The 23,787-nt window shown below is 37.4% G+C and overlaps 1 protein-coding gene across 1 annotated transcript in view; it reads right to left on the reverse strand.

Annotated features, from left to right (window-relative positions):
• Positions 1-4,218: 4,218 nt before the first annotated feature.
• LOC111094784 (protein C-ets-1-like) overlaps positions 4,219-23,787 on the reverse strand; it is a 79,277-nt gene continuing 59,708 nt past the window's right edge. Inside the window, 5 exon segments of the mRNA XM_038587822.1 lie at positions 4,219-6,396; positions 6,399-6,633; positions 6,635-6,892; positions 8,755-8,807; positions 11,098-11,151. Of these exon segments, the coding sequence (XP_038443750.1) occupies positions 5,285-6,396; positions 6,399-6,633; positions 6,635-6,841 (1,554 nt within the window). The 5' untranslated portion in view covers positions 6,842-6,892; positions 8,755-8,807; positions 11,098-11,151 and the 3' untranslated portion in view covers positions 4,219-5,284.

The raw sequence follows: 23,787 nt of genomic DNA on the forward strand, positions 1-23,787 counted from the left end.
CACTGACTTTTTTTTTAATTTTTATTTATTTATGATAGTCACACAGAGAGAGAGAGAGGCAGAGACACAGGCAGAGGGAGAAGCAGGCTCCATGCACCGGGAGCCTGATGTGGGATTCGATCCCGGGTCTCCAGGATTGCGCCCTGGGCCAAAGGCAGGCGCCAAACCGCTGCGCCACCCAGGGATCCCTATACACTGACTTTTAATGTTTCCTTCTATCCTGAGATTTTATGATTCTACAAATCTTATCAACATCTCTTTCATTCATTTAACAAAAGTATCTATCTACAACTATATCTAAGCACATATATATGTGATTATGTGACTATACTGTATTTATTTTTCTTTAAGAATCTGACTTGAATGAATCTTGCATGAATTTCATCTATTTAAAAAGCTTATAGATGGTCTAGTTCTAAATAAGCTAAAATGTAAGAGGTAATTTTGCTTATTTTAATTTTTTAAAACATTGATTTATAGTTCAATATGGCATTACACAGGAAGCTTCAGATATTTAATAAGCAGACATTTTGGAATGGAACATATTCTAAGTAGATGTAACTACATAAAGAATGGCACTGGGGATAAGTTGTGCTCCCTTGACAGTTTCTTCCTCGTGCTTCAATTATAAACAACTTAGTGGCTGTAAATATGGGTTCTGGAGAAAATATTGTCTAGATTTCAGTAAGGCTCTCTCACTACTACTACCTGTGAAATTTGGGAAGCAATTTAACCTTTTCGAATCTCACTTTCATCATTTGTAAACTGGAAGTTATGACCCTTACCTCCTAGAATTATTGTTAGAATTAAATAATTTAATATATAGGTCTTTTAGTCATTTTATATCTATATCCTTTCTCTTTTTTAAATTAAGTTTTAAATTTTAACTCCAGTATAGTTAACATACAGTGTTATATTAGTTTAAGATATACAATATAATGATTCCACAATTCTGTACATTACTCAGTACTCATCATAAGTGCACTTTTGATGTGCATAAGTGCATAAGTGCATAAAAGTGCATCTTTTAAGTGCACCTATTTCACCCAGTGCTCTCACTCAACTCCCCATTGGTTTGTTTGTTCTCTATAGTTAAAGTCTGTTTCTTGGTTTCTCTCTCTGTGTTTTTCTTTTACACATTTGTTTAGTTTATTAAATTACACATATGAATGAAATTATATGGTATTGATCTTTCTCTGACTGACCTATTTCACTTAGCATTATACTGTCTAGCTCCATCCATGTTGTTGCAAATGACAAGATTTCATTCTTTGTATGGCTGAATAATATATCTATATCTATCACATATTTATTATCCATTCATCAGTCAATAGACATTTGGGATCTCTTTCCATAATTTGGCTAATGTAAATAATGCTGCAATAAACATAGGGATGCATATATCCCTTTGAATTAGTGTTTTTTTATTTTTGGGGTAAATACCTAGTAGTGGTATTTTTAACTTTTTGAGATACCTCCATACTGTTTTCCACAGTGATTGCACAAGTTTGCATTCTCACTAACAGTGCAAGAGGGTTCCTTTTTCTCCACATCCTCACCAACACTTGTTTCTTATATTTCTTAGTGTTAGCTATTCTGACAGGTGTGAGGTGATATCTCATTGTAGTTTTGATTTGGATTTCCATGATGATGACTGATAATGAGCATCTTTTCATGTGTTTGTTGGCCATCCATGTCTTTTTTTTAATGAATTTCTTTGTCTTTAATCTCACACAGCTTAAAATACAATATGAAATCAGGCTACAGTATATAAAAAACTCTCCAGAAAAATGATGTGCCAGCATCAGCTACAAAAATAAACAAACAAAAAACTCCTTCATAAGAATTTTTTTTGCATTAAAAAAAACACATAGACACTTACATCGCTACATCTCTAAGCTATCTCAGTTCTGATTTTTAAAAAGCACCTGCTTTTCCTTTTTTTATCTTGCCTTTAAATGTTCAGCTTTTTAAAAATATAAATTACATGAAAATACAAGTTGGAAAATAGTCACAGTATAATATCTTTTTCACCCCTATACTTCTCAGCTTAAAAAAAGTTCAGTAACTGAGGCAGTATTCCTGATAGAGATAATTTCATTTATATATATATATATATATATGTATATGTATATGTATACATATATTTATGGTTCCTTGAAACTTCTTTGGAATGTAGATATGAGTTCAATACATTTATATAGACCCCAACAGAAAGCAGCATGCACAACATGACTAGAACAGAGAAGGTGTGATTTTCACCATGAAGATTAGGCAGGTTAATGCTCTAAAACCCAGAGTGTTCATCCCCAAAGTGAGGAAAAGCACATCTGATCTTTGAATGCCACCTCCAATCCCCAAAGCCACAAAACCGGGGCTCTGTGTAGGCAAGTCCCTCCCCTGCATGGAGAGGGAAACAAAAGTGACCCTGAACCCGATCACCAAAACCAACATGGGTTAAGGCTTCTCCAGGAAAATAAGGGTTTCATCACTAAACCAGATTCACCCATCCTTCCTACCCACCCATCCTTCCACCCACCATCCTTCCTCCTTAAACAAGTTAACGTGCTTTTAAAAAGCATAAATGCAACAATTCTGCTACATTTCCAGTGTATAAACCACCCGCCACTCTTCCTGGGATGGTCTCTGGCCTCTGGACAGAGGGAGAAAAAAAGCACCTGGCCAGATGGACAAAGCTGTCTTCATTAGCGCACTAGCTGCAAATACTGAAAATGGCAGACCTAGAGGAGAGAGGCCTCTTAGCAAACAAGCGGGATGAAGAGCACAAGGAGGCACTTCCTTATCTCTTATCTGCTACGGAGCTACTGTAGGACTTCGACACACTCACACAAGGGGAATTCTCAGCATAAATTCCAAAGGAAAGGCTGGTGCACTGAGAAAGTTGTGTTATGCCAGGTTGCGGACAGCAAGCAATGGCCGATGCTCTGCCTTGGTTCTACTCTTGCCCCCTACTGAAACGTGGAAAGACTTAACCGAAAAACCCAGGTATTATTTTAGCGGCAGTTTTGCACGTCTGCAAGCACATATGCACACACACACTCATGTCTTTGCCAGTGCCCAACAAAGATCACATAATCTAAGAGAAAACAATGTAGTCCAACGGTTCTGCCTAACACTCCCTGAGCAGCTCCTAAAATATTTCGAGAGCTTCATTAAGGCATCTATCTGCATCTGGAAGCCAAGTCTGCCTTTGCTTCCCAAGTGGACTCTCCGATATATCAGTATGAGCAAACTCATGAATCACAGAGCTAAGTTCCTGGTAAGTCAGGGTCTGCAAGAGGACCCGGGGGTCAACGATCCTCTTTCTCGAAGATATGCTAGCAGGTAGGTAGTACTTCCAGTCTCTCAGCCTGAGCCCCAGCAGGGCTAGCCCTGAGAAGCCCACCTTCAATGTCTCTTTCCCTTTCCCACTGAAGTCGATGAGAGCTGTCCCTCTGTCAGCATCCTTTTTAATCAGGCATCTATTTGGGGCAGAGGGCTTGAGTGTATTAGGCACTCTTCCTCACTGGTCAGATGTTGGTTCCTACCCTCCCCCCACCCCCGGGGCCCCGGGGAATCCAAACATTTGCAGACCACCCTTCAACACTGCCCCAGTCTATTCAGCTTGTTGTTGAACTTTGGGAGGAAGTAGAAATCTATTCGGATCTCATGGACCACCTCATTCTCTTCACTCAAGCTCCTTTTATTTTGTTTCCTTTGTTGTTCACCTCTTCTGCAATCATTCACCTTCACTTACCCTGTGCCAGGAAAACAGATCCAAGCACAGGCCCTTACAGTGTCTTATGCTTCACTCTGCATACACAGCCTCACCTGACACCTGACTCCACTAGCTTCAACTTTTCAAGGAAAGCCATGCACTTCTCTTCTCAAAGACAGCCAGGCCACATTTTACTTCTATGCAACCTTAATTTCCACTGTCCCTAAAACCCAGGATGTCTAAATGGCTTTGTCAGACACTCTTCAAGTCATGCCATGACCGCATTGCTCTTTTACTCATGGGTCGGAAAGCTGTACATTTCTCTCTACTGGGTAACAGGGTAGTGGGGGGGGGGGATGTAATAAACGTGGGATGCTGGGAAAATGAGACATAAAGGAGAAAGTGTAGAGTGTTGGTCTGGAAAGACATGCATTCAGGACTTACTTCCTAAGACCTGAGGGGTGATGCCCATGCACATAGCGTTTATTCCATGTCATATATGTTACAGGTATAGAACCAACAAAGAAACAAGTCATTCTTCCTCTTTCAATCTCCTTTCTATGACTTCAACAGTGCTCCTACATTGACTGTGATCCAAAACCAGGGCTGCAAAATACATTCAGTTCAAAGACTTAATGCTTCTCAGTTCAATGTTAAGTCCAAACCCCGAGAATCCAATAATGGCAGGTAAGTAGAGGGGCGTGATCCTTTTTTAAAACACAGATGAAATTCACATGCACAGGTCCCTTGTACCCAAATCAGCATGATATTTTTCCCCTTCATATAGAAGTCACATGAATTTGGGAATCCCGATCTCAGTGACAGCACTTTGCATTTCCAGTGAGGTCTATATAAAGAGTTTCCTTGCACTGTGACAGAATTCTCAGCCGGCAAATAAAAACAAACTTGCATGATATCTCAATACTGAGACCACCTTAGAGCTTAAGATGATTTTTAAGAAAAAAAAATACTGACACAAAATTTAATAAAATAGATTTTAGCACAAAAACAGTTTGGGCCTCTCTCCATTGAAGTCCATCTTTGTTTCAAAAGTCGACCAAAACCAAATAGTCCTTGGTTTTTAGTGCATCCCCCAAACAAATGTTTTATCCCACCTCCCTCTTTTTTTTTGCCCTCCCAGAACTAAAAACAAAAGCAAGTTAATTGCCTGACTCATGACTCCTGATGTCTCAATTTCTTTTGCTAATAGATCCATAACTCAAGACACATTTTTTTCATGGATGATTTTTAGAAATAATGATACACGTTCATTTCCTCCTCCCTTAAGCCAGATCCTTCAAGCTTCTAAGACCCTTCTCTCTCTCCTGAAAATTTGCTCAAGAATTTCTTGTCCCACCCATGCCACAAGTCCTGGCTTTCTTTTTTCCAACTGCACACAATTGATTATAGCTGCAGCTCATTTAGCTCCCACCCCTGAATGTAAAAAAAAAAAAAATGAGTTCTGGAAAATTAAAAATAGAATAACAATGAAAAATTAAGAGTCCGACTGACATGTTTGTTCTTCGAAATGTCTCAGCAGAGTTTCCCCGAGCCCTGTGGTGTCCATCACTCATCAGCATCGGGCTTGATGTCCAGCATGGTGTGGAGTTCCTCGGGCGTGTAGCCCAGGAGGTTCTGCAGGTCACACACAAAGCGGTACACATAGCGCTTACTCGCTGTTTCTTGGATGATGTTTTTGTCATAATAGTAGCATAGGCCACAGCTCAGTTTCTCATAATTCATCTTAGGTTTGTTTTTCCTTTTTCCCCATCTCCTGGCCACCTCTTCTGGGTCAGAAAGCTTGAACTCCCAGCCATCTCCTACCCAGCTGATAAAAGACTGACAGGATTTATCAGTGAGTAATTCCAGAAGAAACTGCCATAGCTGGATTGGTCCACTGCCTGTGTAGCCAGCCAGGGCAGCAGCAGGAATGATAGGTTTGCCCTTGTTGAGGTCAGCATGGTCACGCACATAGTCCTTGAAGGTGCCCTTGGGCTTGTGGTTGGGCAGGGCAGCTGGATAGTCCTCTGAGTCGACGCTTTCATAGGAGGGGATGTGCTGCAGGCTACTAAAAGATGAATGGCTGCTCCGGGACTGGGTGAGGCAGTCACAACTGTCGTAGCTCTCCACGCTCTCAAAAGAGTCCTGGGCCCCGAGCTTATCACAACTGGTCCTCCCCATGCACATGTTGTCTGGGGTTACAACTTCTTGTTTGATGGCAAAGTAGTCAGTCTGCAAGGTGTCTGTCTGCAGAGGGTCCCAGAGAATGACCGAGGAGTAGTCATTCTCATACGTGAGGGAGAGGAGTTCCTCCGAGCTAATGGGATGGAGTGTCTGGTTGGACTCTGTGATGAAGCTAGGCTCTGAGAACTCAGAGGAAGGAATGCACTGAGCATGCTCCATACCATAACTAATGAAGTAATCTGAGGTATAGCGGGATTCTGGATAGGTAGGGTTGACTCCATTCACTTGGTATGGTATCACATTCTCTTTCTGTAGGATCTCAAGATGTTCCCAAAAGATATCCCCAACGAAGTCTGGGGCCAGCTCGAGAAAGCAGTCTTTTCCTAGTGCGCAGAGGGCTGCCCCATTCACACAGAACTTCTGGAAGTCCATACCTTTCAGGCTGAACTCATTCACAGCCCACATCATCCAGTCCTGAACATGGGTTTCTGTCACTGCCGGGGGTCTTTTGGAATTCCCAGTCTTTGTTGTTCTTTAGAGAAACCACTGAAAGTAGCTTTCAATGCTTGAGACATCATTTCTTTGCTGCTTGGAGTTAACAGTGGTACATCAGCACATTCCATATCTGGGCCACAGTGTTCCAGACCTGTGGGAACTTCCTGAGTTGCTATCTTATCCCAGAAGGGGTAGTAAGCTCTTTGCTGGTGATAATTGGACTGGAAACCACAGGCCGGCCATTTGAGGATCTTCATAGGAGTTGATAGGCCCCTGCCTCACCACAGCAGGCCGCACTGCTGAATAAGGGGCAGGGCCACTGGCTGCAGAATCCACAAAGTAGCTCATCCTCACCTTCAGCACTACTTTGCCAGAGAGACTGGGTGAGGGAAAGGTCCTGAATGAGGTTCCTTCAATGTCTGTGGTCTCTTTCCAACTACCCATATGTCTTCTTTAGAGAAATTTTGTTCATGTCTTTTGCTTGTTTTCTTTTTTCTGTTTAGAGAGAGAGGGAGGGGTAGAGGGAGAGAGAGAAAGATAATCTTAAGCAGGCTCCATGCCTAGTGCAGAGCCTTGATGTGGGACTTGATCTAATGACCCTGAGATCATGACCTAAACTGAAATCAAGAGACAGATGCTAAAATGACTGAGCCACCCAGGCACTGTAATATTCTGCCCATTTTTTTAGTTGGATTATTTTTTGGGTGTGGAGTTGTATTAGTTTTTTATATATTTTGGAGGCTAACCCTTTATGTGCATGTTATTTGGAAATATCTTCTCCCACTGGGTAGGTTGTCTTTCAGTTTTGTTTGCTATTTCCTTTGTGCGCATAAGCTTTTATTTTGATTTAGTCTCAATAGTTTATTTTTGCTCTTATTTCCCTTTCCTTGGTAGACATATCTAGAGAAATGTTGCTATGCCCAGTGTCAAAGAAATTACTGCCTGTGCTCTCTTCTAGTATTTTTATGGCTTCAACTCTCACATTTAGGTATTTTATCCTTTCTGTTTTATTTTTAATCTTTATTGAGGTACAGTTGAAAAACAGGAATTGCATATATTTAAGGTGTCAACTTGATGTTTTGTGTTTTAGTTTTTACTTATTTATATTTATTTTTAGTTTTTAATATTATTCAATTTTTAAAAAAGGGATAGACATTGAGTACACTGCAAGGGAGCAGTGGGCAGGGCAGCAAACAAGAGACTTGCTTGCAATGAGACAGTGGTGAGGGGCCACAGTTATAAGGTGGAGTGAGGCAGTATGGGGACATATGGAATTTTCCCTTTTTTGGTAATGTTAGGAACTGTCAGAAAGCTTGAACTCCCAGCCATCCTACTTTCCTACATAGAGTTGCATTCCTTATCATTTCTATCAGTCTTAATTACATTTAGTAGAATTTTAACTCTTAGAAACCTTATTCCCCAGTGAAAACTAAGTAGCAACCAATTGTTACTAATAGAATTCTATTCTATTAGAATTCTTTAGATTGGTAAATTTATGAATATATTTCATAACTTTTAGGAACATACAGTTTTCGTAGTACAATTTTTAAATAAGGCACAAAGCATGTTTTCCAACAGACCTAAGTACCTTTAATTTCTCTGCATAAGACGTCAAAAGCAGATAAAATTTCCACTTGATATTAATCAATGCTTCAGTATTTTATTTTATTTGGAATCGACTTAGATACTCAGTGAATTTGACCCAATTTTTCATTCAACTTAGCAAAACTTCAGTTTCAGTTTGGATAGTTATCCACAGGGTCAGATGGGTCATGAAACCAAGCAAGACACATCCTACAGTTTTTTGGAGGTCGGGATTTTTGGAATAATGCCATGAAGGCTTGCACACATAGACTCCTGACCATTTGGAGGAGTTCCAGTAAAAGAGTTCAAACTGGAAAATAGTATTATAAAAAAAGGTTCCATGGAGGGGCCATACCTCCTGATCTTAGAGTTTGTACTGAGGCCAGGAAACATTTCATAAAAATATGACACTTTGCCCCCTCAGGCCTTGGAAGTAAAGTTTGTTCAGTTTTCAAGAATACTGCCCAAGGGTGAGTCCAAAAGAATAGAAGGGGGTTGTCCCATAGTGGGGAAAAAACAACTGCCAATTCCCAAAGGGGTGTCCCCCCAAAGGGAATGGAGCTCTGACTCGTGGTCACAATTTCAGTCAGGGTGTGCCACTGACCTTAAAAGACTAGACCTTATACACAATGGTTGATTCTATTGGGGCATCCTACCAAGGAGAGAGTGCTGGCAAATGATAATAGTAATCCCCACTGAGACATCCCCTGCAACAAGGAAAGCTGGACACTGGTTGGCCAAACTGGGTCAGAAAAAGGAGGGGGAGGACTCACCACTCAGACCATCGGAACATATTTCTCCTGTAGATGAAGATGGCTGCTGGATCCTGTGAACAAAGGAAGGGGGGGGGCAGTTCCCCAAAAAAACATTTAGAATGGAAACCTCAGAGGACACAGAGTGAGAGAGGAGAAGAAAGGTGTCCTTTACCCCCACAGGCACAGGCAGTCCAAACTGTTTGCCTTCAGACCGCAATAGGGAGCCACTGTGGCCAAAAATCTTCAGTTGTCTGAAGAGTATTAGGGATAGGCCACTGACGGGCTGAAAAGAGAAAGGAGAGGGAAGAAAAGATTCCTCTGAAGGGCAAGAGTTCCCCTGGGGCTTTGGATCCTCACTAAGAGTAACCTCAGTCGACATTGTCAGTTCCACAGGAGTACTAGAATCAGTCCACTAAAGGAAAGTCCCAATAAATTCATGGTGAATCTGAGGAGAGTCCTGGGCCAACAGAAGGTCCCATACAGACCACCAAATAAGGGGACAACTCAATTGGGTGGAGGCCAACACAGGGCCAGTGAAAGAATTCACACAAGGAAGAATACAAGAGATAGTTTATTGAATACACAGCAACTGAACAGTGGGCAGAACAGCAAAGGAGAGTCTGCCTGCCTAATATGATTCAATGGTGACTTAAAAAAATGTGGTAGAGGACTGATGGTATATTAAAGCTCATATCATGACAGTATTGCTTTGTGAATATCTCGTGTGTAAAGAATATGGTTTTCATGTCTAGCTGTCTGCATTCTAGGCATTCACCAGATAGCTCAATTGTGTACTCCATATCTTCCACCAAAATCTCAATAGAAATGAGTGAAATGAAGAGAGAGAGCAAGAGTTAGAAAGAGAGGGACATTTATTAACTAGATTATTTCAATACTATTTTTATATCACGTTAAATGACTCAAAATTGTACCCATAATGTATTATCTGATTGTTCTTGGAAATGCTTTTACTGAATTGTGATTTAATATTGGAGGCTTAGCTTTCATTGAAGATTGAATTTTTAGTCACATGAACAATAATTTTGAATGTATTTTTAATGAAATCATCTTTTCATAAATGTTGATTTTTATTATTTTCATTAAACTTTCCTTATTGCCATTTGGTATAGTAAGGATATTATAGAATAAACTTGGTGCCATTTTAATGAGGCCAATTACTACTTTTCAGTATTTTGCTATTTGCAACTGGGCATGAGAAGTAAAATCTTTCATATGGCATTTCCAACTCTAGAAGAAGTGTCATTAATTTGAGCTGGTCAGGTAAATCCTAGGTTTAAAGAATGAGAACGTTGTTGTGTTAAATTCTTTAATTAAAACAAGGTGAGCAGAGTTTACCTTATAGAGAGAGACTATTACAGGTCTCTCTATAAGAAAAAAAGTGGAAGCTTTGGAATAGATGTGGATATAGTCCTTAGAGTTGGAGGATTTCATTAAATAATGCATGTAAAACATCTATTGAGTGTTAATGTGTGAATGACTATTTCTGAGGAATTTAAATTTCCTACCTTGTCGGGCTACTCCCTTGAACTTATTTAGGATCATTATTCACAAAAAATACAATGTGAATGGCACTCCCTGAAAGTTGTACAGTCTTTGGCCCTTGTTTACATTTAAAAAAATTCTTTTTTTAAAAGATTGTATTCATTTATTCATGAGAGACAGAGAGAGAATGGCAGAGGCAGAGAGAGAAGCAGGCTCCCTGTGGAGAGGGGAGCCTGATGTAGGACTGATCTCAGGACCCAGGGACCATGACCAGAGTTGAAAGCAGACACTTAACTGACTGAGCCTTCTATGTGCCCCTAAAAATTTTATTTCTTAAGGGACCTTTTTTTTCTAGATAACAAAAGAATAAATTTCAGGTTAGACATGTTCAGAAAAATTCCAATGGCACTATCTTTTGTGAGTAGTCAAGGAGTCAATAAAAGATATAAATAATGATGAATCCATCCATATATCCATCTACTGAACCATTCATCCATTCATATGTTTAACAGATATTTTTTAAGAGTGTGCTATGTGCCAGGCACCATCATAGTCACTCAAATTTGTGTAAGTGGGTGAAAATGAAATATGTTGGAACTTGAATAAGTAAACATCCTGAGGGATAAAATAACACAATTGCCTTTTTAAAATAAGGGCTCTCTTATTAGAATCAAACTAGGTAAGAGACCTGGTAATCTTTGTATTTCCCCTTCACTCTAGACATCTGCCCAATATTCCTCCAGTTGTCACCATGAAATATTGGGTATTTTAAAAATGGATTGTGAAACTTGAAGAGAAAGGAAATGTTAAATATAAATACTCTCTAATTATTTGCATATTTTTTTGTGATTTCCTCACCTGTGGCTTTCCTTTCCTCCAAGACATATATCATTCTCAAACCATTCTGTCACCCTACAATTTGAGAGAAAAAGAAAAATTAGATTGAGATTCCTATTAATTTCTTACTGATTAGTATTTCTTGATGAATCAACGTTCTTTACTAAGTGACGATACAAAATAATGAAGTTGTTAAGAATGGATTATTTTTCCTCTGCTCTTGTCATAGAATGAAGCTATCATGAGTGTAAGAAAAAAGATAGGAAAAAAATCGGTAATGGAAACATTAAAGTTTTTCAGTGGTTTCAGTTATCTTAGAATTTTCACTATTTAAGGGATGGAAGGGACATCAGAGGTCATTTAGTTCAACCTTCCATTTTATAGATGAAGAAACAAAATCTTAAAAAAATGAAGTGACTTGCCTTTGGTAGCTCAGATATTTGGCAATAGCCATTGGAACCTAGTTTTTGAGACTCATCCCAGTGTTTTTTTCTGGTGTATGAAGGTTATTCTCAGTTTTCCTTTATTATTTCATTTACCTTTATGACTATAAGGGTGACTGGAACAAATCTTTCTTTTCAAAATCACATTAAATCAGTATTTCAGTATTTTTTACTTTCTTTTCTACATTTGTATATTTTCCCGTTTTACTGCCTTTTCCCATTCTTACAATACTTGGTTTCTTTTCTTCCTCCTTCATGACTTTAGCTGGTTTTCTTATTTTTTTCTTCCTCATTGGAAATATTTACTGTAACCATACACAAAAACACAAAAATAATTGCATTCATACCTAGCTATGTCAACTTTGTAGTTTTAATCTGTCTTTATGCATAAAATAAGGTACTCTTTTCCTTTTGGTAATGGATGTTTTACAGGACTAAAAGGGTATATATCTTGGTCCAGTTTACCCTGTGGATTAAGCTTCTTGGAAAAGAAGTATGTATTGTACTTGTGAGATTATAATAATCTAATATGATACCACGAGGATATCATTGGGATAAATATTCACTTGGATTTTATTTCTGTAGATGACCATTAACCAGCAAGTGAAAATTGGAGATTAAATAAGGAGAAAGTACTTAAAATTGAGTTTTCAAATAAAAATTCTAGGAAATTTATTAAATTAATTCCCTTCCAGCTTTGTTTTTAATCAGAAAAATCTTTGAACTTGTTTCTCTTTATCTCCAAGCATGAGCAAAGTGGTATGAATATGTTTATTTCTGCCTGATTGTGGGAAAACATTTCCCAGCTTTCTCCTTAGTGGCTAAACAGTATGTTTTGTAGTCTGTTTCCATTTGGCTTTTAGGGGATTCTGCTCATACTTAAATTTCAAATCATTTGCCTTTAATTTTGAACTGCAGTTAGATATAAACATTTTTTCTTGCCTCTATTTTTCTTCTTGCTTTTTAGGACATAAATTATGAAGGACTGGGTGGTTAGGTTACTATTTTATTCATCTCTACTACTCTGACTGATAGAGCTATTAAATAAAAGAAAACTGTAATTCTTTATTATCTGCCTGCCACATTTTCTGCTATTTGCTCTGGAGAAGAGCTGTATTAAAGATCAAGTGTTATTGAAAACTCCTGGGAATAATTTGTTTGGCCACTCAAGCAATAAAAATTCATTGGAAAAAGAGGTTTATTATGTATGTGTGGATGGGGAGGGTTATTCATCTTTAAGTATTGAAGTGGGGTGATCGGGCTGGAGAAATTATACAGAAAATATTGCTCCAGCATAGTTGAGAAACAGTGATATTCATAACGAGAAATTGACTACATCCATATAATAAATATAATTAGTGAAACCATTAGCATGGATAAAGTATACTTACTTTAGTATTCACAAAGAAGTTTCTAAACTAAGCAGTTAGCTTCATTATGAAGGAAAAAAAAAAACAAAACGAGCTATTTACAGCTGAATAGACTTTTCAGTCTCCAAGAAGTAACTTGTCAGTCCATGGTAGTGGTGGCAGATGAGTGAAATAATTACTTAACATTGGGTAAACAATGTAAGATATGAAGTATGCTTTCCCCTCTTTCTCCCACCCTTTTTTCATTGAGAAAGTTTCTTGTTGTTATGGCTCCACTGGGACAGGCAGCAGAGAAATTTGATTAAATGGATGCCTGGGGCCATGACCCTGTCTAAATGTGCTACAGCTCTCAGCATTAATCAAATAATTTTTTTTCTTACTTAAAAAAATTCTGACCTTGCTGTATATGAGTATTAGTGAGCTTTGGATTTGTTTGTGGTGGAGTAGAAGGCTGTGTGAGTCTGTGTGAGCATACTGTTTACGGAAAAAACAAAACAAAAACAAAAACAAAGAGGAGGCTGTCTTCAAGGACAATAGAGAACTATAACATTATTTTGGATCATGTTAAGGGATTTTTATTTGATGACAACCTGTCAACAGTCAGTGAGATTTGGAGCTACGTTAGAATTCATGAGGACTCATTTATTGCAAACCACAGTTAATGTTGATCTGAGTGTTTACAATATAGCTATAGCATTGTAGTTGGTGTGAGATTCCTATGTTCAGGAACACTCTTGGGATGGTTTTATTTTGGACTAGTGTTTGAAAGCGGATTGGAAGTAATTTTCTTGGAAAATAGAGAATTATATGTTTTGTCAGAGAACAACTAGAATAGTGGTCATTGGTGACTCAGATAAGAGCAAGAAAAATAGAACATCCCAGAGCAGGCACCTGTCATTGTGTTAAGCAGATCATTTGGTTCAGGTGAGAAACTTCTTATTATTAATCCTTATTTTAAGAAAGAGATACAATGATACAATGAAGTAGCTCCTCCCTCACAAGAATTGATTTGTCAGGGTATACAATTGATTTTGTTTTATTTTTTTAAATTCCAGGTAGTTAACATAGAATGTTATATCAGTTTCAGGTGTACAACAAAATAATTCAATACTTTCATACATCACCCTGTGCTCATCACAAGTGCACTCCTTAATCTCCATCACCTGTTTAACCAGTCCCCTCACCAACTGTACCTCTGATAACCATCAGTTTCTTCTGTACAACCAAGAATGTGCTTTTGGTTTGTCACTCTCTCTCTTTTTTCACTTTGCTTATTTGTTTTGTTTCTTAAATTCCACATATGATTGAAATAATATGGTATTTCTCTCTTGCTGACTTATTTCCTTTAGCATTATACTCACTCACTTCATCCATGTTGTAAATGGCAAGATTCCATTGTTTTTATGGCTAAATAATATTCCACAGTATTTATACATACCACTGAATCCATTGATCAGTTCCAGCTGGTTTTGGGTATAGTCTTTTGGGTCTTCCCTAGGTAGTGTCATGTCATCTGCAAATAGTGAAAGTTTTAGTTCTTCCTTACCAACTTGGATTCCTTTTATTTCTCTTTGTTGTCTTATTGCTGTGGCTGAAACTTCCAGTACCATGTTGAATACAAGTGGTGAAAGTGGACATCCGTTTCTTGTTCCAGACCTCATGGGAAAAGCTCTCAGTTTTTCCCCATTGAGGAGGTTGTTAGCTGTGGGTTTTCAAATATGGCTTTTATTATGTTGACATATGTTTTCTCTAAACCCACTTTGCTGAGGACTTTTATCATGAATGGATGTATTTTATCAGATAATTTTTCTGTGTCTATTGAGAGGATCATATGGTTCTTATCCTTTCTTTTATTAATGTGGTATTTCGCATTGATTGATTTGCAAATATTGAACCATACTTACAACCTAGGAATAAGTCCCACTTGATCATGGTGAATAATTCTTATAATGTATTGTTGGATTTGGCTTCCTAGTATTTTGTTGAGAATTTTTGCATCCATGTTTATCAGGTCTATTGTCCTTTGGTTCTCTTTTAATCTGGTTTTGGTATAATGATAACGTTGGCCTCATGAAATGAATTTGCAGATTTTCCTTCCTTCTCTATATTTTGGAATAGCTTAAGAAGAATAAGTATTAACTCTTCTTTAAATGTTTGATATTCGTCTGTGAAGCTATCTGGTCCTAGACTTTTTCTGTTGGGAGTTTTTTGATTACTGATTTAACTTCATTGCTGGTGGTCAGTCTGTTAGAATTTTCTCTTTCTTCCTTTTTCAATTTAGTATTTTTTAAATTTTTCTAGGAATTCATCCATTTCTTCCATTCCCAAGTTTCTGATTTGTTGGCATATAGTTTTTCATAATCTTTTATACTTGTTTGTATTTCTGTGGTGTTATTTCTCCTCTCTCATTTGTGATTTTATTTGAGTCCTTTATCCTTTTTTTTTGATAAGTCTGGCTAGAGTTTGATCAATTTTATTGATCTTTTTTCAGAGAATCATCTCCTGGTTTCATTGATCTATTCTATTGTTTTTTAAGTTACTGTATCATTTATTTCTGCTCAGATCTTTATAATTTTCATCCTGCTGCTGGTTTTAGGTTTTGTTTCTCTTTTTCTCACTCCTTTAGGTGTAAGTTTAAGTTGTTTATTTCTTTTTTTTGTTTTGTTTTGTTCCTGAGATAGGCCTATATATTGCTATAACCTTACCCTTAGAACAGGTTTTGCTGTATCAGAGAGGTTTGGGGCTATTGTGTTTTCAATTTTATTTATTTCTATGTATTTTTAAAAATTTGTTATCTGGTTTCCTGTTTGAGTCATTCATTGTTTAGCAGCATGTTATTTATTTATTTATTTATTTATTTATTTATTATTTATTTTTAATAATAAATTTATTTTTTATTGGTGCTCAATTTGCCAAAATACAAAATAACACCCAGTGCTCATCCCGTCAAGTGTCCCCCTCAGTGCCCGACACTCAGTCACCCCCACCCCCCGCCCTCCTCCCCTTCCACCAACCCTAGTTCGTTTCCCAGAGTTAGGAGTCTTCATGTTCTGTCTCCCTTTCTGATATTTCCTACCCATTTCTTCTCCCTTCCCTCTATTCCCTTTCACTATTATTTATATTCCCCAAACGAATGAGAACATATAATGTTTGTCCTTCTCCGATTGAGTTATTTCACTCAGCATAATACCCTCCAGTTCCATCCACGTTGAAGCAAATGGTGGGTATTTGTCATTTCTAATGGCTGAGTAATATTCCATTGTATACATAAACCACATCTTTATCCATTCATCTTTCGATGGACACCGAGGCAGCATGTTATTTAAACTCTGAGTATTTGTGGTACTTTTTCTTATGGTTGATTTCTAGTTTCAGGTATTGTGGTCAGAAAAGATGAATGGGTGCTTTTGGTGTCTTGAATTTGTTGAGGCTGGTTTAATGTCCTAATATGTTATCTATTCTGGAGAATATTGTGTGCGCAATTAAAAGGAATGTATATTCTGTTGTTTTAGGATGAAATGTTCTGAATATATCTAAGTCCATCTTGTCCAGTGTGTCATTTATTGTTTCCTTGTTGATTTTCCTTGCTGTTTTTCTGTTCACTGTTTCCTTGTTGATTTTATGTTCAGATGATCAGTCCATTGATATAAGTGGGGTGTTAAAGCCTCCTACTATTATTGCATAATAGTGGATTAGTTTCTTTATGTATGTTATGAATTGTTTTATGTATCTAGGTGCTTCTATATTGGGTGCATTGTTATTTACAATTACTTTGTCTTCTTGTTGAATTGTTTCCTTTTTTTATTATATAGTGTCCTTCTTTGTCTCTTATTACAGTCTTTGCTTTAAAGTCCATTTCATCTGAAGTAAGTATTGCTATTCTGGCTTTCTTTTGACATCCATTGTATGGTAGATATTTCTCCATTCCCTTAGTTTCAACCTGGATATGTCTTTACATCTAAAATGAGTCTGTTCTAGAAACGATATAAGTGGGCCTTATTTTTTTATCCATTGTGTCACCCTATGTCTTTAGATTGGAGCAATTTGTCCATTTACTTTCAAAGAAATTGATAGATGTGTATTATTGCTATTTTATTACTTGTTTTGTGGTTGTTTCTGAAGATTTTCTTTGATCCTTTCTTGTCTTTCTCTTTTTCATGTTGTGCTGATTTTTAAGTGACATATTTGGATTTCTTTCTTTTCATTTTTTACATGCTTTCTAATGCTTTCTTTTTTATTATATGGTTACCATTAGTTTTGTATATAACCTTCACTGCATATAGAAGTCTATATTAAGGTGATGGTTATTTAAGTTTGAACCCATTCTTTTCTCCTATCCTCCTCATGTTTTAGTATATATTTTTATATTTTATATACTTTTTTGGATGAGTTCCTTGACTTTTTTTACACAAATGTCTATTTTCACTGTTTCCTTGTTTCCTAATTTTATACTGTCACTTTTTGTCTCATTTTTGTCTTCAAAGTGACCCATTTAATATTTCTTACTAGTTTAGTGATCACAAACTCCTTTAGTTTTTCCTTATATGGGAAACTCCTTATCTTTCCTTCTATTCTGAATGATAGCCTTGCTGGATAGAGTATTCTTGGATTCAGATTTTTCCCATTCAGCACTTCGAATGTATCGTGTCACTCCCTTATGGCTTGCAACATTTCTGTTGAAAAATTTCCAGCTAGACTAATGGATTTTCCCTTGTAAGCTACTGACTTCTTTTGTCTTGTTGTTTTCAGATTATTTTCTTTATCCCTGTATTTTGCCAATTTAATTAATATATGCCTTGTTTTGGGTCTGCTTTTTAAAAATTTTGATGTGAGTTCCGTGCCTCCTGAATCTTGGTATTTATTTCTTTCGTCAAATTTGGAAAGTTTTCAGCTATTATTTCTTCAAATAATTTGGTTCCTCTTTTTCTCTCTTTTTTCTTCTGGGACTCCTATAATATGAATGCTATTTTATTTCCTGGAGTCAATGAATTCCCTAAATTATTCCCATCCTGTGTAATTTTTTCTCTCCTTTCTTTCTTCCTTTTCTTTCATTTTCCATCTTCCATTATTCTGTCTTAATTCCTTTGTTTCTTCCATCTTGTTGTTCTTTCCATCAAGTGTTTTTCTTTAAAAAAAAAGATTTTATTTATTTATTCATGAAAGACAGAGAGAGAGAGAGGCAGAGACATAGGCAGAGGGTAGAGCAGATTCCCTGTGGTGATCCTGATGCAGGACTCCATCCTAGGACCCTGAGAGCCAAAGGCAGATGCTCAACCACTGAGCCACCCAGGTGTCTCAGGTGTTTTTCTCCCTTTGTTTATTGAGTCCTTTATTTTTACTATGTTATTCCTTATTTCTTTGTTAGGAGTCTCTCTCTGTGTTCTATTACTTACTCAAGTCCAGTGTTTATTATTATGATCAGTGATTTAAATTTTCTATCAGGCACATTACTTATATCTTTTTTGCTTTGGTTTCTAATGTGGCCTTGTCTTGTTCTTTCATTTGGGATAAATTTCTCTATCTCTTCTTTTTTTTCTGCCTTTCTGTGTCTGTTTCTGTGTTAAGAAAGTCAGGTGTGTCTTCTGCTTTTGAAAGTAGTGATTTTATGAAGAGGAGGTCCTGGAGTGCCCTGCAATTTAGTGTCCCCTGTTCACCAGAACCTAGCAATTCAGGAGATTATCCTATATGTGTTGCTTATGCCCTGGTGTTGTGTCTGATGCACTTTTCCTTTCAGTGCATTCATCAGCAGTTACTCTCTGCCTGTTGGCTGTGCTTCCTTTTTGTGGTGTCAATGAGACCCAGGCAAGTCAATTCTGAGGTCTGTCTTCTGTGCAATTTGAGAGTTGTGTGGCAGTCTTAGCAAAATTATTGTTGGGCTTCCAGTGATATGCTGGATCCCCTAATCACTGTAGCAGCTGGGGTTTATGGCAGGGTGGCCAGGGTAATGAGGCTGGGTGTGGCATGTGACAATGGCTGGGTGTGACTGGGCCCCATGTGTGATGGTGGCTGGGGGCATGTAGCTGGGTGTGGTGTGTTGTGGCAGCTGTGCACCTGGTTGCTGGGTAGGACAGTCACACATCTTTAACAAAATGTACCCTGAGCTGTGGACAAGAGTACAAGTATCCGTGCAGCCCTTACTCCTTTAGGTGGCTCTGTGTTTATGTTGGGGGACAAGGGAGGTAAATGGTGCCTGCGAGCTTTCTCATTTTCAGAAAAGTCCCTCAAAATGCTCTAAAATCATTATGAAGGAAGATATCTGTCTCTGGTTTGCCCTTGACATTGTGTAAACTGCTGTTTTTAAGTACCTCTCCACACAGGCCACCATCTCTTAAAGGCAGCCTTCCAGCTATCACTCTCTCTCCTCATTGGCTCTGCTGGCTCATCTAGTGCTTAGTTAGCTGACTATTAAAGCTCCAGTCTTCAAGCCTCAGTGGTTTTACAAACTCATGGAATTTAATCCTTCTGGTTTTTAAAGCCAAACATTATGGGGATTATTCTTCCCCATGTGGGATATCTAGTGTGGAGGTTCTCTGCCCTTGCCACACACCAGCTCCCTCCCTTCTGTGGGCAGCCTCTCCACTTTTCTGACTTTCTTTACCTTTAAAATGCAGTTTCTTCTTTATATTTAGTTGTGGAATTTTTTTTTTCTGCCAGTCTTCAGATCGCTTTCTGGTTTATTGACTTGGATGTAGATAATATCTATTTTAAACGTTCCATGAGGTGAGCTAAGGGTCCTCCTACTCTGCCATATTCTCAAGGTCCTGGAAGATGGAGTATACAACTGATTTTAGATCATCAAACTCTTTTTGTTCCAAATAGGAATTCTTTAGTGGAATGTGGACTTGTTTACATTAAAAATCTTGACTGACTAGAAAGATCAGGTAAGGAGGTTCCAGCTAATTGAAGTTAATCACATATTTGTGTCGTCAATCCTTGAAAATCTTTGTGATAATATTGGTCCATTTTTTTTTGCCTGCCTTACCTAGCATAGTCTAGTTAACATAAATGCAACTTTATTTGGGTCACTGAATTATTGGGGCCTCAGAAACATCATCATACTCAGCAATTTTTTTTTATTATTTATTTACTCATGAGAGACACACACAGAGAGAGAGGCAGAGACACAGGCAGAGGGAGAAGCAGGCTCCTTGCAGGGAGCCAGATGCAAGACTTGATCCCCAGACCCCAGAATCACACCCTGAGCTGAAGGCAGATACTCAACCACTGAGCCACCCAGGCATCCCATACTATAAGAAATAAAACACTAACTTGCTGTGGCCAAATTAAAAAAAAAAAACCTGTTGTCTGTGTTCTCCTCTAGGATTTTGATGGATTCTTGCCTCGCATTCAGATCTTTCAATGATTATGAATTTATCTTTGTGAATGGTGTAAGAGAATGGTTCAGTTTCATTCTTTCTGCATGTGGTTGTCCAATTTTCCCAACACTATTTATTGAAGAGACTGTCCTTTTTTCAGTGGATAGTCTTTCCTGCTTTGTCGAATATTAGTTGACCATATTGTTGAGGGTCCACTTTTGGGTTTTCTATTCTGTTTCATTGATATATGTGTCTGTTTTTGCGCCAGTACCATCCTGTCTGGATGATCACAACCTTGTAATACAGCTTGAAATCCAGCATTGTGATGCCCCCAGAATTGGTTTTCTTTTTCAGTATTCCTCTGGCTATTTGGGGTCTTTTCTAATTCCGTAAAAATCTTAAGATGACTTGTTCCAACTCTGTGAAGAAAGTCGATGGTATTTGATAAGGATTGCATTGAACGTGTAGCATAGATATTTTCACAATATTTATTCTTCCAATCCATGAGCATGGGATGTTTTTTCATCTCTTTACGTCTTCCTCTTTCAGAAGTGTTCTGTACTTTTTAGGGTATAGATCCTTTACCTCTTTTGATAGGTTTATTCCAAGGTATCTTATGGTTTTGGGTGCAATTGTGAATGGGATTGATTCCTTAATTTCTCTTTATTCAGTCTCATTGTTAGTGTATAGAAATGACACTGATTTCTTTGCATTGATATTGTATCCTGCCACATTGCTGAATTGCTGTATGAGTTCTAGCAATCTTGGGGTGGAGTCTTTTGGATTTTCTATATAAAGTGTCATGTCATCTGTGAAGATGGATGAAAAGATTCTGCACAGCAAAAGAAATAGTCAACAAAACTAAAAGACAGACTACAAAATGGGAGAAGATATTTGCAAATGACCTATCAGATAAAGGGCTAGTATCCACGATCTATAAAGAACTTATTAAACTCAACACCCAAGAAAAAAACAATCCAATCATGAAATGGACAAAACACGTGAACAGAAATTTCACCAAAGAAGACATAGACATGGCCAACAAGCATATGAGAAAATGCTCCACATCACTTGCCTTCAGGAAAATACAAATCAAAACCAGAATGAGATACCACCTCACACCAAGGAGAATGGCCAAATTAATAAGACAGGAAACCACAAATGTTGGAGAGGATGTGGAGAAAGGGGAACCCTCTTGGTGGGAATGTGAACTGGTGCAGCCACTCTGGAAAACTGTGTGGAGGTTCCTCAAAGAGGTAAAAATAGAGCTGCCCTATGACCCAGCAATTGCACTGCTGGGGATTTACCCCAAAGATACAGAGGCAGTGAAATGCCGGGACACCAGCACCCTGATGTTTATAGCAGCAATGTCCACAGTAGCCAAACTGTGGAAGGAGCTTTGGTGTCCATCGAAAGATGAATGGATAAAGAAGATGTGGACTATGTATACAATGGAATATTACTCAGCCATTAGAAACGACAAATACCCACCATTTGCTTCGACGTGGATGGAACTGGAGGGTATTATGCTGAGTGAGATAAGTCAATCGTAGAAGGACAAACATTATATGGTCTCATTCATTTGGAGAATATAAAAAATAGTGAAAGGGAATAAAGGGGAAAGGAGAAAAAATGAGTGGGAAATATCAGAAAGGGAGACAGAACATGAGTGACTCCTAACTCTGAGAAATGAACTAGGGGTGGTGGAAAGGGAGGTGGTGGGGGGTGGGGGTGACTGGGTGATGGGCACTAAGGGGGGCACTTGATGGGATGAGCACTGAGTGTTATTCTATATGTTGGGTTTATTCTATATGAATAAATAAATAAATAAATAGTACTTTTCTTTGACCATCTGCTAAATATGATTGGTATAATAACTAAAGACTCACAATCATCTTTCAAAGAAATATAAATGAACCCATTGCAGTTGAAATATCAACATTTTGGATTTAAACACCCAGACAGGTTTCATTCTATAAATCAAACACTTTGATTATTGCATGCTTCCCATCATCCCCACCAGTTTATGTACAGGGAAAAGCTCCTTAATACTTACAATTTAAGCTTTCTGTTTAAGATCTTATTCCCCCCCCCCTTAACTTTTGCTTCCAAATACAAGGAATTGATACTTTAGCCATTTGAAGTCTAATTTTTATAAATACAGTTTCTGAACATACATTCAGGAAGGCACTTCAGGTAGATACACTCATAAGACCATCCATTATAATGAATGCAGATATATTTCCAAAGAGAATCATGCTCATGGCATCTAATGTAGAAGCACTGTTTACATGTCAGAGGGTGATCATCTGTCTTTTTCTATCTCATGTATAGATGATCTGGGAGTAAACCTACTCAGACATTTATTATCTTGGAATGTTGATAAAATTAACATGCTTTGCCATTAAGCTTATGAGTAATGCTATTTCTTATTTTTCTTTACTTAGCATGATAGATCCACACTGTGATATTGACTCAGGATGTTAGGTTTTTAACCTTGAGTATTAGAAGTGCATTTGTTGGGTAATAAGCATGAGACATCAAACAGTGGTATGAATGGTATCACTGGAGTTTAATTCAGATATAAAATATATGCAACCTCAGTTTGAACTCTTCTTTAGAGTTCTCATTAGACCTAAACAGTCCAATGATTTTTCATTGCTTAAAATGTTCCTTTGAAAACCATTGTTTATAAAACCCTCTACCCTTTGTTTGAAAACCCTTTGTTTTCAGTGTACCTTGGAACTACCAGTAGAATTACAGTTTTACAAGAGTAAAAAAGGATATTTCATTTTTTATGCCACTTCTATACTCATATAAGTACATTTAATTTTTTTATAAAATCATTTGTGCATAATGGCTGCAAAATTCATATTTGCTAATTTTGTTATGAGGGGAATTATAGCATATTTTAGATTTTTTAGGTGGAAGTAACATTTTCTTAATAAGGTGAGCGTTACTTATATTAGCTCCTGTGAATCTGAGAATTTAGACTTTTCCAAAAAAGCATTCCTATCTTTAACATCTTTATTATTATAAACACAGCTCTATTCTATTCAGCTTTGAATTCTGCTCCCTGTTAATTTTTAAAATGAAAAAGAACAAGTTGACTTTTCAAGATATTTGGTTAAATATTCTTACACATCAAATTAATCTCATTCAGGTTAAGGTGTTATATTTGAGTGGGAAGCTGCTTTTTTTTTTACAGTAATCTTTGTTTTTATCTGTGAATCTTTTTATTATGATTCTTTTGTATCTCATACTGCACAATCATTTTAATAAATGTAACCAAGAGCTAATGAACCATGGAAGCTCAGCTGAATGGTGGTCCTCTGAGTTGATTTTTCTCAGTGCCTTTTCTTAGTTATATTAAATTGTATTTATGTTTGATAAATCTGTATTTATGAAACCTCTGAATTTATCATTTTTATGTACAAACAGTATTACACATCATTTGGCACTTGGTTCTGTGTTTTATTTTTAAGAAGTAATTTTTTAAAAAGTGCTTCCTTTTAGAGCTTTAAACTGTCTGGGCACTCAATATTTTACACATGGGAAGCAACCTGAGTTCTCTATAAGAAA

The sequence above is a fragment of the Canis lupus genome, chromosome X, assembly GCF_011100685.1.
Source record: "Canis lupus familiaris isolate Mischka breed German Shepherd chromosome X, alternate assembly UU_Cfam_GSD_1.0, whole genome shotgun sequence".
Lineage (NCBI taxonomy): Eukaryota > Metazoa > Chordata > Mammalia > Carnivora > Canidae > Canis > Canis lupus.